This window comes from Astatotilapia calliptera, chromosome 17, assembly GCF_964374335.1.
Source record: "Astatotilapia calliptera chromosome 17, fAstCal68.1, whole genome shotgun sequence".
In the NCBI taxonomy this organism is placed as follows: Eukaryota; Metazoa; Chordata; class Actinopteri; order Cichliformes; family Cichlidae; genus Astatotilapia; species Astatotilapia calliptera.
In genome coordinates this window covers 16,272,813-16,291,277 of record NC_137438.1, presented here as the reverse complement: position 1 = coordinate 16,291,277, position 18,465 = coordinate 16,272,813, and the positions used below count along the sequence as shown (strand labels likewise).

Below are 18,465 nucleotides of genomic sequence, written 5' to 3'. Positions count from 1 at the left end.
TTTAAATGTTGCACTGGTCTGCACATAGCACCTTTTAACCTTAGTGGTTAAACAAAGCACATTACAATGTTATTGTCCATTTTTCCACAATGAGACACAATAATGGTGGCAGAGCTGGCATGCAAGAGAATGGCATGTGATAGCATTGTTGTGCCTACAATTAAACTGTATCCCATATTTCCTGCAATTACTAAGTACTTTATATTGAATTGTATTGATAGTCATAATTATAAGTCAGGGTATTTACAAATGTTTTATATACACATTCAACCAACAATAAGTTCCACTTATAGCCTATAATCATACATTTGTACTTTCATGATATATTTGTATAACACGCATGTACTTCCTTTTCTACACAGAATACTTACTTTTGATATTTAAATATAGTTAGCTCATAAGGACTGGTTTTATTCGTGTGGTACACAGTTTACAGTAGTCGTTTTCAACACTGGATTTACAAGATGTGAATACCTTCACATAAAGTCCCAAGACACAAGAGTCGTGTACTGTGTGAGCAGGGGCATGCCATCTCAGTCGGTTGAATAGGCTAAAGCTTTTCCTCAGGCAGACATTCCTCTGGGTCATGTACCGCATTTAGAGGGACTGATGAGGGGCAGCATCTGACTCTTTTCTACTCTTGAGCGGATTCTCGGATGTTTGCTCACTTTGCAAGTTGAACATGACTCTTTGAGTGTTTCCAACTGATGTGGTTCAGGAGGACTGCCTCCACTAACTGTATTTTTTCTCCCTCTTTCAGGCAGCTCTCTGACTGGGCTGTAAGCCGGGGCAGGAGGCCCTCTGTCGGCCTGTCATTCTAACTCAGCCCGCTGGCTCTAACTGCGGCCATTTTCTGCTGACTAACACAAATGCCCAGAAACATCCACACATCCACAGCCGAGAGGAGGAGGCGGAGGAGGAGGCTTGAGCTGAACTTCAACTTGGCCTTCCACCGTCCCGCGTGACGAGTGGAGCGGTGGCGGAGGGCCTGCTGCTGCACGCGCTTCAACAAAGCCCCTAGCTCAACAACTTTCACCCCCTACTCCACACCTGATACGCACACAGCAGGGCATATTTTCCGCTTAATCGGTCGAAGTCAGGGCCCGGAACCCATAGCCTGTGGGAAGAAGCTTGTGTAACGCTAATACGCCACGTTCAAAACTTCATTCAAAATTACAACAGTTAAAATAGTTTTTGTTTTATCGCTGGCCTAACTAACATTCCGTGTGTAACATGAAATCATTTCGTGTCTAAATACATTTTTGGCAAATTCGGTGCGCATAAAATACTCAGAAAGAGCTTTACGGCAACGAAATTTCCACTTTCATAATCGTAATTGCTGCTGGCTTCCGCCTTGCACTCAGCGTTTGATGGAAAACGTCAGCTGGATAAAAGGGCAACCCGACAGGCAAAGTTAAGATTTTATTGAAGGGTGGGCTTTAACGTGTATCATATGTGTGCCGAATTTAAGGATGGGCCCTGACAGTTCAACCTTGTTCCCACTTATGTTTTGACTGCGTGTATATTTGTTGTCATGCGCAGGACAATTTATTTTGCCATATTTTGAATGTGATTTAGCGGGCAGAATCTCTCCAGGAAAACGCCAGGGATCGGACCGTGTTCAAATGCTGAAACAAACTAAAAGAAAAAATGAGAAATACAGACGCAGGCTTGCTGACATTAGGACGGAACTATCGCACCGCTTTCTGCTCCACTTTCAGCTGCGTAGCCTGCGTTACTCAGTCAACTCCTCGCATTGCGTCTTTTTCGGAAAACACGAAACAGCACACCAGTGGGAAGGGTTGGAAGGGACACACTGCTACATTGTTGTACCGGAACAGGTTTTGTCCTACCATGTCGAAGCTGAGCCGCCACCGGGGAAAGTTAAAGCTGATATCAGTGCCTGCCCATCTCGCGCTGTCGTTCGTTACCATTCCATATTCATGTCTACCATTGTGCGCGTGCCAGCTGGAGTATAACCGCGGTGCTCGAGACCAGAAACGTCCCGCGTCAAGCTTCGGGCTCCACGGCAATAACCCCCCCACCACACGCGCGCGCGCGCACGCACACATACACATACACACACACCGCCTGGAAGGCTGCGGCAGAACAGACCAGTGTTACATTAACCTTCCACCTGTCTTCTGTTCAGCGTTCTCCTCGCTTCTGTCTTCCTCATATTAGCTCTTCTTCCTGAAACTGTGAAACGTTTTATTCCTTCCTTTAGTTTTTTTTTTTCACTTTTTCCTTTCTCACTTTGTTTGACTGCTTTGTGTTCATGTCTCTTCACCCTTTTTCTAAGATCGTAGATGAGCAGATTCAGTCCTTAGAGAGAATTAAGGGTGAGCCTTCATCTACAGTAGTCAGAAATCCTTTGCTTCATAAAGTCTAAATATTCACTTTCTGCCAAGGTTTGAGCTTCATTTGTCTTAGTTTTTTCCTTGGGATACACTCCATAAAGTGAAATGCAGTGTTTTGAGACCAGAGCTGTGATTTTATTATTAAATTAAAAGCTGAACAATTAATGAATCCATCTGCTGTTCCTGCTGTTCGACAGTTCCAATTAAACTACATAAACAGTGGTAACAATGTAAGCTTGTGAAGATTTAACTGTGATCAGACAAGGCTCTCGTGTCTGTGGCATGGTATCTTATGTTTTGACCTCTATGGATTCAGTCAATCTATTGCCGGTACTAAAAAACGCAAAAAAAAACCCCAAAAAAAAATCGGAATCTTTTGGTACAACGTGCCATATTTTATTCCTGTTAATGTTTGGCTTTGTTTAGCATTCACTAAAAATAATAAATTAGTAATAATGCACATAGTAACGTGTTACTTTGTGGAATCTGTATGTAGACTGAGGAGATATACATATAGAAAGCATCAAAGTACTGATAGATCTGCTGCTGGTCACCAGATGTCAGATTTCCCATCTGGGTCCCGACAGTGTGCCTTTCTGGATGAGCAACAATACGGACCAGTCATTAATAATCAATCTATAACTTCACATTAAGCAGTCTGTGTGAACTGAATAACCACTAACAGCAAAACCAAAGCATTTCCCAAAGTGGGATGAATAAAGTATTCCTTTTATCTTTATTATTAATTCAAAGCATCTTTCATGTATTTTTTTTTAAAGAATGCATAATGATTTCAGCTCATTCATTCAGTCATGAATGCAATTTATCATAGAAAGCACTAATGCTAAACTTCCACTAACATGCATATTTCTCAAGTTTACAACACATTTGTTGCACACATGAATTAATGTTTCTTTTACATTCTTTAATAATTATCCAAATATGTATTATGTGATGGATACATGAATTTACATAAATAAACTTAGAGGCATGTAACTGCCTTTAAAGAGACATTTTGCTGGTTTGCAGAACAGTTGTGGATCCTAGCCCTCTTAGGCTCTTCCTGTGTCCGCATGGGTTTTCTCCAGTTTCCTCTGGTTTCCTCCCACAGTCCAAAGGAATGCATGTTAGGTTAATTTGTTACCAATTAGTCTGGCTTCTTGTGTAAGGTGCTCTAAATGGTCAGGAAAATTAGAAATGTGTCATGCACATCATGCCACATCATGTGGTTTGCCTGTTTCGTCAGCATTCGGGTTCTTCTTCCAGGTTCCCTGTTATAACGTAACCCTTAAAACTTGGATCTCTAAAGGTTTTATCTTTATGAAGCTACCTCTAAGCACAAAACGTGGGCTGGGAGGTGACCTTGGAAGCCTGCAATGAAAAGTTGGTTTGTGGTTTGCAGTTTTTTATTTGAGTAAGTGGTATCATAAATAAATTGCCCAACACAAATTGGCTGGGTGACTGGCTCTCTGATAATATTTTTGCTCCTTACAAATGAGAGAAAACTGTTTAGGCTGACCTTTTACAACACAACTAATATATTTTATCTAGGTGACTGACAATGCGACTCGTCAGGGAAGCAAACTGTGTTATCAGTAAAGAAAAGAAAGAAAGGAGATGGAGAGGAAGTGAAGTGAGGCAAATAAGTTGTTAAAACAAAATGCAACTAACAAGTTTAGGTATGAACAGAAGTTAAATACAGGGACCCAGGGTCAGATGCGAAACATATCCATCATCATCATAACCCAGCACAAATGAACACCATGAAACCCATCACTCAGAGAGAGTGAAACAGCATTAGTTCCATCTCCAAACCATATGACACAAGGTGAGCTCAGATAGTGGCAACTAAAGATAATCCCAAGCAATCATTTGAATCAACAGCAGGGCAAATTTTTGAAGAAGCCAGTGTGTTGGATTTGAATCCTCTGGCTGACTGAGGCCTTTCTGTGTGGAGTTTGTATGTTCTCCCCATGCCTATGTGTGTTCTCTGGTTTTCTCCCACACTTCATGCATACATGGGTTAGAGTAAGGCTGAGGAATGAAGGTTAAAATGTCGTAACATTTTAAACCGTGCAGACTTGTAGATATATATATATTTATTACATGGGGTATATGACCAGTAATTACTGGCTACTCTAATGGCCAGACTGTTGTGTACATTACAAGAAGGAAACAGACAGCTTATGTATAGGACTCAGAGTTCTATGCAGCTGTCTATAATGGATACATGCATTTTGATCCTCTTTGAGTCTACTGAGTCTCATCTATGGTAACACATGGTGAGACATCACTTTGTAAACTGTAAAACTGCAACACTATGAAATATTATGCCGATCTATAGCATCTTATACTCCTATACTCATAATACCCTGTACTGCTGAAATGTATTCATACATTTTAGTACATCACAATAACACATATTTTTGTGAAGTGTTGTCTTTGCACATCTTATGCATATTTCATGGTTCTTATTTTCGTCATCACTTTACAAACTGTTGAACTACATAATTTAAAGCATATTTAAAATATTCTTTGCAGATTTTATATTCTTTTCTCTTGTAGCTTTACTATAATCTTTTTCTAATATGTTCTTTGACAATGTTTGCTCTCACTTTCCTATTTTTCATGTTTTTTTGCCTTATTATTCAGAATCAGAAACAGAATATTTTATTAATCTCCAAGGAAATTATGATTGATATGCGCCAACAGTCGAAGACAAATTCCTTTTAGAATTGTCTTCAGTTGTCAGTAGAGACTCTGTAAGCTTCAAACAGCATCCACGTTAGGATCTGCTTTGTGTTTAAATAACTGATCTTCCCTATTGGACCAAACAGGTATCATTATACATGAGTGTGTCCTAGAAAAAAAAAAAAGAGTAGTTGCTGACTCAGCTTACTGCAATCTGCATAGTGCCCCCTGCTGGAGGCATACATGTTCACTCACACAGATGCATAAACTCTCTGCCTGAAGGTCTTTTTACATGCGCAACTTAAAAGTTGGTCATAGTGCTGAAATATGAATAGTAGTAACACAAAGCAGAGAGGAAAGGTAATCTTTGCATAATCCCTAGCAGTTTATAATTTCATGGAGTCAGCAGACAAAATGAGATGTTTTGGCCGCAGGCTGGATCTGCATGACTGCAGAGTGAGCAGGCACAGAATTGCAAATGGGTATGATTGGACTTAATTGTCTGCCCAGTATCACACTTGATGCCCAGTATCTTTTCTTGCTGTACGTCTTTTATGCCCCCCTATCTTTTTTGTGTGTTTGTGTTGCTGCTAGAGGGCAGTGTTTACCTTTTCACTGTAAATCAAAGCAGCTGTGCTTTTTAGTGGGCACACTCTCCATCTAACCTTCTGGAGCTGTGTTTAGGAAGGCTATCTAATGCCTCTCTTAGCATCCAGGGGACAGATGTTGGGGAATTCATTATCTGCTTTAAGACCGCTCAGCTGGACTTTCAGCGCCCAGAACCTCAGTTTTAGTCCAGCATGTTGGACAGCTACTATCAGCACTTTTTTTCTGTAAATGTCAGGTAAGCTATAAACATGTAGAAATCCTGGATGACTCCCTCAAAGTACAAACCGCAACAATGAGAAGACAAGTGTTGTTAGAGATCAACTTTTAAGCAAACAAGCTTGGTTGATAGTGGTGGTTTAGGGTTAAAGGTCATTGTCACCACCTATAAGATCATACCAGGACCCTACAGAAGTTGCACTGCCTGTCCAACTCCTCCAGGTTGGCAGTATGTACCACTGACAGAAGGTTTGCTGTGTCTTTCAGCACAGTCTCAAGAGCATGGAGGATATTCTGGGACATAGGCATACATGTGACAGATATGAAAGGGGTGTAGAGCATGTGTGGAGAATGTTATGTTGCCTGTAACATCGTTGAGTATGAGTGATTTGGTGATGAGTCAGTCATGGTCTAGGGAGGAAATATCCAATGGATGGACGAAAAGACCTCCACAGGATAGGCCAGTGGTTTTCAAACTCCATTGCGGTTTATTTCACACCTCAAACATTTAGCAAACAATTAAGCAAATACAAGTAATCTTCAATAAATTACAGGTAGTGATAAAATACACTACTAACTCTTTTACACTATGTCCACACCTGCACGGGTATTTTTGAAAACGCAGCTGTTTCTATGCGTTTGGACATTTCATCCACACGTAAACGGTGTTTCGAATCACCGAAAACTGAGATTTTTTTAAAACTCCTTTTTGCGTTTACGTGTGGACGAGAAATACAGAGTTCGTCAAAGGTATGTGCCCTTTTTCACGTCACGCAGTGCGCCATGTTATTGTTTACATGAGATGAATTGCAGAATGGCAGATAGAGACAAAATACTGTTAATATGACTGTCTTCAGGTTTTACACCTTACATATACACACGCAGTTACTGTCCCTCTATTTAGAAAGGCAGAGGCGTCACGGTGTGATTATTTTGCGTGTAGTTGTTTTTTTCCTGTGTAATAATTTTCAACATTGCTATCAATGCATTTTTCAAAAAAATGCCTCTCTGTGCAAAATAGGTTCAAAAACATAAACAACTGTGGGATACTGTTTGTCTGTGATTTAGACAGGGGGAACAAATCGTGGCAGGATGAGCCTGATGTTATTTGTATCCAGCTGTAACTTTACTGTATAACGAGCTAACATCTCCAAAATGTCAGGAGTAGTTAGTCATTACAACAAGTGTTTGTGAACTAAAAATCAAGAATGTGCGATACTGTTTGCCCATGATTTGGAGAGCCCAGCGCTGCTCCCGACGCAGGGAAAACCAGTTCTGCAGGGGAGACCTACCGTGGCACTTGTGCAGGTGAAGCCAAAGGGCAGACATGCTTCACCATATTTTCTAGTCTTTGGCTTAGAATGAAGTTGGTTTGGAAACATATTCAGCGATGCTTCATCTGCTGCTTTGCGTTTGTGTGGGCGCCCCGTCAAAAACCTGTCCATTATGCTAGCAGTTTCCAAGCGTTCTTTTTTTTCCCTCCCTTTTCATGGCTACTAGCCTTGTTTTGACTTGTGGCTAATACTCCTCTTCACTGCTGTCATCTAGTAAAGGACAATCCAACTGCTCTTCAGGCAGGTTAAGTTTTGAAGCCCTGGTACTATTGGGTGTTCTTAGCTTGTCAATGGAGCACTTTACTGTCAGACTTGTATTGGATCCGAGCATTTGTGATGGCAACATCAATGAAATGACTGATGACACCTATCATTCATTTCTTTGTTCAGCATTCGGTCACACGGAAACCTGGACATGAGCCTTCTGCTACAAATATCTTCTGGAGCTTTCCCAGACACAGTCAAAGCCATCAGTACTGTTATAGTGTAATGGTAAATGGGCTGGTTCTTGTATAGCACTTTTCTACTCTATCTGAGCACTCAAAGCACTTTTACACACATACACCAGCATAAGTGTATGTAGCATTTCTATGTAGCATTCACACGCATTCAAACTCTGAAGGATGCATCGGAGAGCAACTTGGTTGCCCAAGGATATTGGCTGACAGTCCAGTCTGTCTTATGGCCTCATGGTCTTATGTTTTACGATCATAAGCTAGTTTGCTTGCCGTGAGCAAGCCGTCAAACTATTTGGTGAATGATGGTTCAGGCCTCCTCCAGACAATCATTAGAGATGCTCCCCGACCCTCTTTTCGTAGCTGCTTATCTCCTCTTAGCTAGCATGGCTTTGGTTCTTCAATGTAGTTCCAATTGCTAGAAGACCTTTTGCGAACAAAGTATCTGCGATATTAATTGTTGTGCAGTATCAAGCAAAGAATATGCAAGTTCCTGTCTGAACATATTTAACCAATTGCAAGACAACTCCTAATCTTTTTTTCCTGAATGCATTTTCCCCTTGGTACACAAGGAGAACAAAGACTTTTAGGCCAGTAGGGTTTGGCTTACGAGTGGCGAGGTACACAGGTCACTAGTTTTTAGCAGGGATAACACATAGACAACCATTCACACTCACATTCACACCTATGGCCAGTTTAGAATCATCAGTTCACTGTTCTGTTAATCTGTACATCAGTGAGCATTATACATAAACACACATGCACTCATGCTAGTTAACAGAGATGCAGCGCATAAGATGAGCAAATAAACCAGCAATATGAGGTTTGTTTGTTTTTTAATTAACAATATAGTTTTAAAGGATAGCAAAATTCTAACTAAACCTTACACACACTAATTCCCTATGTTTTAGCAATACCAATCTGACAAAGTAATATAAAAGATATATATAACCAGAGATCCATTTTTTATGTGTATAATTTACATTGTAATTTTGCTTTAATGTAGGTGAAAAATCAGAATTGCTCACCCAAGCTTTAAGATGCCATTTGAGTGATCTGTGCGTTCCTAATGCTCTTTTAAAGAATGAAAAGAAATTAGTTCTGGCAAGCAAAAAGACTTCCTGCAGAAATGGGAGCAGCTCAGAGGATTAAGAGGGGATGTTCTAAGTGCTAAGCACCAATGGCTTCCATTCAATTTGATCACTGTGAGAGAATTTAACTACACAAGTACAAGACATTTGTTAGACTTTTATGAGTCTCCAAAATCACTGATTTCAATTCAAACTTTCAATGCTTAGAATTTTTATTTAACAAAACAGTAACAACCCCCCCCCCCCCCCCCACACACACACACACACACACACCCAGCATTTTAAGTCAACAAAGATACATCCCATGTTATTATTTTCAGTATTGCAAAGCTTCTGTGTAAGTTCAATAAGAAAGATCTATAATCCCTCATCTGCCTGCTTTCCTCTGTTAGGTTGCTTTTCAGTTTTTCAGCCACTTTCTGTTCAACCACTTTGCCATGCTGTCAATCCTAGTACTGCCATTGTTACTCTAGTCCAATCAATTGCCTTCTTTGAGCCTATCAGCCTTCACTTTGCATGGCATAATTCTTTGCTCTCTGTCATTTTCCCTTTCAGACTCATTCATACAACCCACCTCCTCCCCATCTCCACCTCACAGTCACCTCAGTCATAGCTCCATCCAAGCCTCAGTTTTCATCTTCACCTTCTTCTTCTAGTTGCTCAGCAGTCCTGAGCAAGCACTTTAGCAACAGTGGGAAGGAAAAACTCACTTTTAAGCTGAATGCTCTGCCTTCCATACTACTTCATACAACTACTACAGATGGGTTTTTAAGTAATGGTTTAATCACTGCCATCTTATAGGCATGTGGTACTTAGCCCAGTAATAGGAATAAACTGATCATATTTAAAATTATAGTATTAATTAATGGCAGGACTTCTCTGAGCAGTCTTGTAGGAATGGGGTCTAAAAGACACGTTAATGAATTGGAGGAAGTAATTACTGAAGTTAACACTGAAAAATCAATCAGAGAGAAACAGTCTAAAAAAATTAACAATATTACTGAAAGTAGCTGTACGTAATAATATTATAAGTAATTTTTTCTCTAATGTTTATTTTGCATTTTTGAAAAAATTTATGAAATCATGACAATTTAAGGTTAAAGGGATGCTTGGCTCAACAGAGCTCTAACTCTTTGTCAGCCTGGCTGCAGTGCTAACAGAAACCTAGGGTTGTTCTTAATTTCCCTTAAAAAAAAAATAGAGCAATAAACTATTTTTCCAGGCAAAATAAAGATCTTCTTAATTAGTGAGATTTCATTTCCTCCCCACCTTACAGATTATCTGCTTTAACGTGTATGTTTCAGAATTGAATGCTTCTATTAAATTGGTTTTTGGTGAAGACCGAGTCTCTAAATATGCAAGGCCTTTCCTGAAAAAGATATTTTCTGTTTGAAGCACATGTTGTGTATTCCTTTCAGCACTGAATGATGCAGCACTCAGTGGTGAATCGTGTTCAGAGCATGACAGCGCTCTGACCTGCACAGTGAGCTGTGTTCACACAGTGATTTCTGGAAGTATTTCTGAGACCATGCACTGATTTCCATTACATAATCATACCTGGCCTTATAGCAGTGCTGCCGAGGGCCTTAACATTATATAAACATTTATAATAAATAAATTATAATACATTACATTACATTATAATAAAATTTAATATAACATAAAAAATTTTTATAGAGCACTGAACTTTTTTTTGAATTGGGTTTGTAATTTTTATAAACAGAATTTTATAGAATCAGCAGTTCTATTAAGTTAGGATCAAAGATACTAGGTGAATTTTCTTAGACAGTGTAAAGTGGAACCTATTATACTGACATGACAAGGTGTAAAAAAAAAACCTCTTTCAGACATTAGGAAAAAGGTTTTGGATGCTTATTAATCTCCAATGGACTGAAAAATTATTGAAATAAAACTTACAATTATCTACAAGTTGTAAACATTTAAAACAACGTCTGTTCTTTCAAGAACTGATTGGCTCAGCAAATTCAGCCCAGGAGCAGACCGTTGTAGGCAAAAAGAAATTTGAAATTTCTCAACCTTGAGATTTCTCAGTTTTTCAAAAGCAACTGCAACAGATTCTGTTAGCAGTAAACTTTTAATCTATTCACATTTTACCTGAAAGAAGCAAACTTTTTAAATTTCGTTAATAAGCAAAATCCAGATTAACATGACATAGCTGAAAAACTACTGCCGTAATGTGAATGATAGAAACAGAAAACAACCGACTCTCTTATTTATGATATATTTGATGGACACACTGTATCTAGGTCTCTCTTTATACAGCTTAAGCCAAATTTGAAGTTGGCCCATTTGGGTGCAACTCAGCAGGGTTCTTGTAATTCCACTTTGATATAACTGTGCCTGACTATCCTGCGCAAACAACTTTAACTTACAATAAACTGACAAGAGCACTGCTTAGAGGTAAACGAGAACAGGTTTGAACCTTGCTCTCCATGCGATTGATACATATTTGCGTGGGATTTATGTTTTGTTGCATTTCTGCATTTAGAGCACAGTTACCTTCAATGCATGTGCAAATCTCTGGGCAGATAAACAAAAAAATGTTTTTAAATCTGTTCCTTCCATTTACTATTTTATACACTGTTGGTACGATATAAGTTGCAGTATGTGACAGACATGAAAGAACACTTTAATAGTTTTCATCTGTCTGTCTGGGTCTGTTTTCGAGGCTTCTCATGCTATCGCCCTTGCTCCGCGACCACTCCTCTTCTTCCCTTCTTACAAAGATTATTACTGCCAGCTGACCTCCTACACACCACTTGCCACCCAGTAAGTTGTTTAAATACAAATAAGATGGCGGTATAAGAAAACACTGGAAGCAGAGTAAATACTACAATTATCATGCTTTTCTTTTGTTTTGTCATGTCACACAGTAAAAACAATACAATATCCACATCTCTGCAGTATTAAAGTGTAGAAACCCTGAATGCTAGCCATGTCTTTAATAATTCCTGATCTAATCTGAACAAATCCAAAAGGCACATGAAGCTCAACATTATTTTAAAAAAGCCTCAAACTACAAAAACATATCAAAATAAGTGACATTAAGTTACATTAAAGTACCAAGATAATGGACAAAAATGATCTTGGTCATTTTTTATAACATATGGTGTGTTCAGCACATTTGACTGAATATAAACAAGAGGGCAGAATGACACGCAAATTTAATGCCATATGATTATAACGTGATTCATCATAAAACATGAGCTCTTATTCTGACTCATCTCATAAACAATGTGGAAACAGAAAAGGGATTAGAGAACAACAAGCCCTCTGTCTCTCGCTCTCTTTCTCACACACACACACACACACACACACACACACACACACACACACACACACACACACACACACACACACACACAGAGTTCAGCACCCAAACTCCAGCGCAGACCTCACACTCACTGGAGGGCAGAGCCGAAAACAGCAGTCTGCTGTACGTTCATCCCTCATAATTCATAATTAAGATTCAAAGTTTGTTTAAGGAGGAATGAATCCTGTGCAAGCTGTTAGTGTTGTTGCTTTTTCTGTGGGAAAAAAAACTCCAACTTTATTTTATATTAAAATTAAAATACCAAACTCATAAATCTGACAAATAAAATAAAAACAGATTAGCACCATAGTGCTCATTATTATTGTACTCACCATCCACCATGTCTTGGCACTGACATCATAACACAACTGCCACTTCACCGAGCTGTCTGCTTCACCGCATCCTCCTGGTGCAGATGACATTGCCATGACAACAGAACGGGAGCAATCAAACCATCAGTTCATGGCTTTTGAGGAAAACAGAGGACTCGATGATAAGTGATGAGCTGCGCTTCCCGTGCTTTTGTCTGTATTTCTCAGCCTTTTTCGGATGCAGTCCTGTGCTGTTGTAGTTCAGCTCTGGGTCTTTATACAAAGTTCCTGAGAAGAACAGAGCAAGAAGCAAGTGGCAAACTAATGCCCAAACCGTCCAGTATCTAAAAAGAAGGGCTTCGATGTTTGGTTTCCAGTGCAACGAAGATTAATGTACATTTGACATATTCAAGAATCCTCTGACATGTGTCGACACTTTGTATTGCTTGTGTTTGATATATTTTCCCTGCTCAACAAATCAGTCAAGCCTCCGAAAAACAAAAAGTTAGTTATATTTAGTGCAGTTTTAAATAAAGCCTACATTATAAAAGCACAAAAAAACAGCCTTGAACTATATAGGAACCCTGATCCAGCACCGTTTCTCCTCTCTGTCCCACTGGACTCCCACTAAATCCAAAAACTATCAGGCAGAGAATTTCAAAAGTCCCACTCCACCATGGTCCATTTCCAGTCGTCAGCTTCTTGCATTTCTTTCTTCATACAAAAGCCGAGCTGCTTACCTGTCACGTTCTGTCCCCCACAGCCTCGAGGGAAACCTCAAACTTTGAACTCCAAACAAAACTCAACGTGATATTGTTCTCTTGTCAGTTATGCTTCCCCTGATAATTCCCTCATGTGGCTCCTGACAGTCTCTTCATTTTGGAAAATCAAAATAAATAGGCATTAGTTATTTGTAAGTACTGAATATATTCCTGTATTGTTTTTCCAGGTCCTTTCAGCACCTGTCCAAGTTCAGCAGTATCTCTACAGAGAGTCCCATTCAAAAAAGTTCAATCAAGCTCCATTCTTTCTGACAATTTTAAAGTGGAGGAAAAACAGCAGCCAACAACCAAACCGACAAGCCAGCCACCCCCTTTCTTTATTCCACTGAGTGGGCTGTCACTTTGAAGAGGCGGATTAAGAACTAGTAGACACACATGCGGGTACACACATACATCAGATGCTTGTTGCCAGCTGTCTAATCACATACATGTACAAAAACATACACACGTTGCTTTAAAAAACACTAATGTGCAAATAAAACAAAAATGAGCCAAAAACCCTTTAGGTCGAGATGTCCACTGTGACTCAGTGCTCATTTTGAAAAAATGCACTGACCTTTCTCTGTCTCTCACTCGCTCGCTCTCTTTTTATCCAACACCCCCACAGCAGCACGGGCTGGTACAGGGATCCTCAAATCTAACTTCTTCAGTGGTTCATGGAAACGTGAAGTTCTCTAATGTCCTATCATTTCAAATCTTTCTTATGTTAGGAAGAGACACTTTCGAGTTATTCCACAATCAAATTATAAAACTCAAGGTGAGAAGAAAAGATGATACGTGACTCTGAGAAGCTTAAGAAAAAGTGGATACTAATACTGCGAATACTGAGATTGTTAATACCCTAAATATTTGGGAATTCACAACTATATAATTGCTCCTAAATTTGCTCTGATTCTATTGTTTTGTAGTATGTGAGTTTTCTGTTATGATTGTTGTGCTGGAAACTCACACCTGCCCATTCTGCTCTGAGTCTCCTCTGTCAGCATGACAAAACGTGTTAAAATTATACGCCAGGACCACGGGAAGAATCTGGTGCCTCACAGCAAAAAAGTCTTGCGTTCGACTCCACCACCTTGCTGTGGAGTTTGCACGTTCTCCCCGTGTTTGTGTAGGCTATCCAGGTTCTCTGGTTTCCTCCCACAGTCCAAAGACATGCAGTTGGTGAGGTTAGGTTAACTGGTGATTCTAAATAACCATAGGTTGTCTGCCTCTCTGTGTTAGCAGGGTGTACCCCATCCCTCGCCCTATCATAGATGGGATGGGCTGCAACCCTGATAAGAAAGAGGACGTGTGTATCGAGTCAGATGGACATAGCTTTGGCCAATACCCAAGTAACCAGGTGAGTCAGCAGACCCTCAGGCTTTGAAGCTTTGACTCCAGCACACTAAGGCCAGTGTACGTGGGCCAGTTTCTGAAGCGTTCATTCAAACCATACTATTAGTTTTCCTACTCCACTCCCCTCTTTTCACCACCCGTGCATTTTTGTCCCTTTAGGAATTTATGTGCATTTAGGTGTTAATAGTCTTGATCTGCTCTCCCCTGTGCTTTTGTGTTGCCACGCTTGCTAGTTGTTTGTCTCTATATTTGTCATTTCTTTTTTATCTGTCCACAAAGTCCAACCAATTGTGGAAAAGCCCTTTACAGGTCTTCTTCCTGTTAAAGGAACTTCATCCTCATAAGAGTTTGTCTAGTTATTGGCATTTTCTTTATCTTACTTTATAGCTGATCTTGAGATGACTGTTGATGAACTAATGTTATGTCAATTAAAAATAAATGAGCCAAACTGAACTGCTCGGTATTGTACCTCAGCCGAATGCTTCTGGCTTCCCAGGAACACGGGGTCCAACCATTTTGGAGACCTGGGGGCTGCAACAACTCTACAGACCAGTTTTAGCAGAAAAAAACTAATAGTAAAATTGCTGTTTTGGTTAAATGTACCCAGCCACTCACCCACCCACAACCACACACACACAGTCTCGCTAGATAGATAGATAGATAGATAGATAGATAGATAGATAGATAGATAGATAGATAGATAGATAGATAGATAGATAGATAGATAGATAGATAGATAGATAGATAGATAGATAGATAGATAGATAGATAGATAGATAGATAGATAGATGTCATTTCGAATCATACTTCCTTCACAGGGATTTTGCAATTTTCTTTTAAAGTAAATTAACCAATTTACAGTACTACCTCTGCCCTTTGCTGAGCTGCCTTGTCTAGAGGACGGGTGGTTTTTCAGGGTGTGGTGACAGTGCGGTTGACTTAGTGTCTATGTCAGCCCATAGAGTTATAGCCTTACAGCTGAGGGCTTGAGGTCTCCAGATCAGGCCAACCACAGCCCACTGACGAGAAGGTCAATACTCCTCCACCAAATGTCAAACTGCTGTTTTAGGCTTGCCTTAAACTGGCATTATTATTTAGGGTACTATTGTTCTTCCCTGGTCTTTTTAGTAGTTTTTCCCTTTAAATGCCTAAATACTGCTTTAAATACTAGAGAGGATGAAAACTTACTGAGGGTTTAGCAGTATGAAACAGCCCACCTCTCACCACACACATGCACATAAATTTAAAACACAATCTTGTAATTACTAGTTCAATCAATCATCTCTAAGGTTCCACCCCCTCACTTAATTAGACAATTAACCTCCCTCAGAGGTGTAAACATGCAGCAAATCAGGCATAAACACAGCACTGTTGGTCCACAAAAACAACAGGACATAAAGGGAGTAAATTACAGGTCAGAATAAGCACACACACACACACACACACACACACACAGTCCAGTACCCAAACCCCGGAACAGACCTCACACTTACTGAATGACAGAGCAGAACAAGCCTCTCTTTTCTTGACTTCAAAATCTGCTCTACTTTCTTGCATTCATGATCGTTGTCCAACAAAATGTAATCTTATGATTCACATTAAACACGATACTTATATATAATCAGCATAGCTGGGATACACAGTTCAATTTGGTTTTATTTATATAGCTCCAATTCACAGCACCATTCATCTCAATGTGCTTTATACATTTATATAAGAACACTGAATTAAAACAGAAAGCACCCCAACAACAATCTGATGATGTCCTGTGAGTAAACACTTTATAAGAACCTTCAGCATGACCAGGTTTAGGGAGGGGCAGCCGTCTGCCTAGAGAAACAACAAACATATTGATATATATTTTATTTAATAGATATATATATTAAACATATTTGATTTATATTTGGTTGTATTTGAGCAGAAACTGAAGTGGCTATACACATGCCCTGTAGTTTGTGAAGTTCAGACAGTTTTTGATTTATTTATTCAGTGGGGTGGCATGTTGGTGTGGTGGTTAGCACTCAGCAGGACGGTTCTGGGTTCAAATCCAGGCTGGGGCTTTTCTCTGTGGAGTTTGTCTGTTTCCCCCATGTCTACCAGGTTATGTCCATCTATCTTCTTCTCAAAGACATGCATGCAACGGGCTAGCAACTTCCCAAGGTCAACCTTGCCTCATGCCCTGTGACAGCTGGGGTAGGCTCCTGTCCCCCCAACCCTGAACTGGATGAATAGAAGATGATGGGTGGATTAATACACATACCAGATGTTATCACGGGGAACTTATTAAGTTATTAAAGTAAATACAAATCTGCTATTAAACACTCACTTCGGGACAGTGATTCCAGCTCTTAAGCAAGCTACAGTGGAAAACAGCGCTCGTGAAGCACAGTGGGCAGCAGTACGTGATACACAGATGTAGGGCAATGGGGCTCTTGATCTCTGAAGCCATTTAACAGCTTATAAAAGGCTTAAATGCTTTGGCACCACCTGCTGGATGTTTCCAGTACTGCTTTAAACAACATTACTCTAGATCAGGCTTGGCCAACTCCAGGACTCGAGTGCCGGTGTCCTGCAGGTTTTAAATAGTACTCTGGATCTACACACCTGAATCAAATGATTAGTTCATTAGTTCAAGACATGTTGAGGAGGTAATTTAGCCATTTGAATCAGCTGTGATGGATCCAGCAGGACACCGGGCCTCGAGGCCCAATTTTGCCAATACCTGAAGGTTTTCAAACAACTCTTCCTCTTCCTCTCTGGGGGATCTGCCAGCATCCACAACACTGAATTTGGAATAATATGTTGTTTGGTTATCTTTTGAATAGCATAGCTCAAAATGTGTTAAATGTATTTATGTCTGTAGCATTTTTAGCTCCCACTGGTCCACTCCTGCCACCATTGTGCCCTCTTACCACTTTTTTTCCACTATGGTGACTGTGATAAGGAGGGAGCGGTTCAAAGAAAAGAGACGTTTCAGAGTCCTGTCGATGGATGGTTTGATCTAGTGAATAAAAATAGTTCTTTATGGATTAGAGACATATAATGTGCATAGATGACAGCGCTGCATGAATAACTGAGTTTGCAGTAGGAACAGGAAGCTCACTGCTGTGGTTTGTAGCTGACGTTACTGGTTAACAACCTTTAACAGATTCAGCTTCTCCACAGTGACTTTTTGAGTTTACCTTCCTACATATACTTGCATGTCCATCTGCAATCGCATTTCTGTACAAAAGTGGGGGTTTTTTCTGTGGATGAGGCTTGTTTATATATCAGTGGCATAATTGCTGGAAAGAGACTTATTTTATTTGTTGTTGAGGGTTTTTTCCATTTATTTTTTTTTTTAATTGAATTTTGAATCATTGTCTTGCTCTTAAGCTTCAGGGCATGAACTGAAGCCCAGATATTCTCCTTCGGGATTTCCTGGTAGAGAGCAGAATTCATGGTTTCATTATTCACAGCAAGTCGTCCGGGTCCTGAAGCAGCAAAGCAACACACAACCATGACACAATCACCAGATCTGACTGTTGGTATGAGGTTCTTCTTCCCAAATACTGTGTAAGTTTTACTAACAGACAAGTTTTGTTTCCATCATTTTTTTGATTCTTGATCAACATGCATATATTTTCTCAAATACATTTATGAAGGATACAAATTATTTAAAAGCACAGCTTTATGTAGGGATGCATAAAAAAATAAAAAGACGACAGGATATTGGAAAAACAACTTAATCACACCACTTCTTCTTCTTTCATTTATTCTTGATTAACATATGAAGCAGTGGGATTTGGTACATCAGGTGTGAGCTCCCAGACCTAGTGCATCATTGTAAACATAACCTTTAAAACTAAATATATCATATTTTGTTTTATTTTATTTGCAAAGAAAAAACCCAAAGTAAATTGCAACATTTATTTTTAAAGAGCAAAATGTAAATAAATGCCTGATGT

The 18,465-nt window shown here is 39.6% G+C and overlaps 1 protein-coding gene and 1 long non-coding RNA gene across 3 annotated transcripts in view; both read right to left on the bottom strand.

The window, feature by feature from the left end:
* The window catches only part of nfic (nuclear factor I/C), a 28,889-nt gene extending 26,661 nt beyond the window's left edge, over positions 1-2,228 (bottom strand). For both annotated transcript variants that reach the window (XM_026146267.2, XM_080292158.1), the window contains exon 1: positions 1,854-2,228. In XM_026146267.2, coding sequence (XP_026002052.1) covers positions 1,854-2,078 — 225 coding nt within the window. In that variant the 5' untranslated portion in view covers positions 2,079-2,228. The remainder of the gene's footprint in view (positions 1-1,853) is intronic.
* Positions 2,229-16,054: 13,826 nt separating this feature from the next.
* Positions 16,055-17,399, bottom strand: LOC145421620 (uncharacterized). The gene is made up of 2 exons (XR_013902995.1): positions 16,845-17,399; positions 16,055-16,738 (listed from the first exon to the last, which is right to left on the bottom strand). It is a non-coding gene; the product is annotated as an uncharacterized LOC145421620 (long non-coding RNA).
* Positions 17,400-18,465: the final 1,066 nt, after the last annotated feature.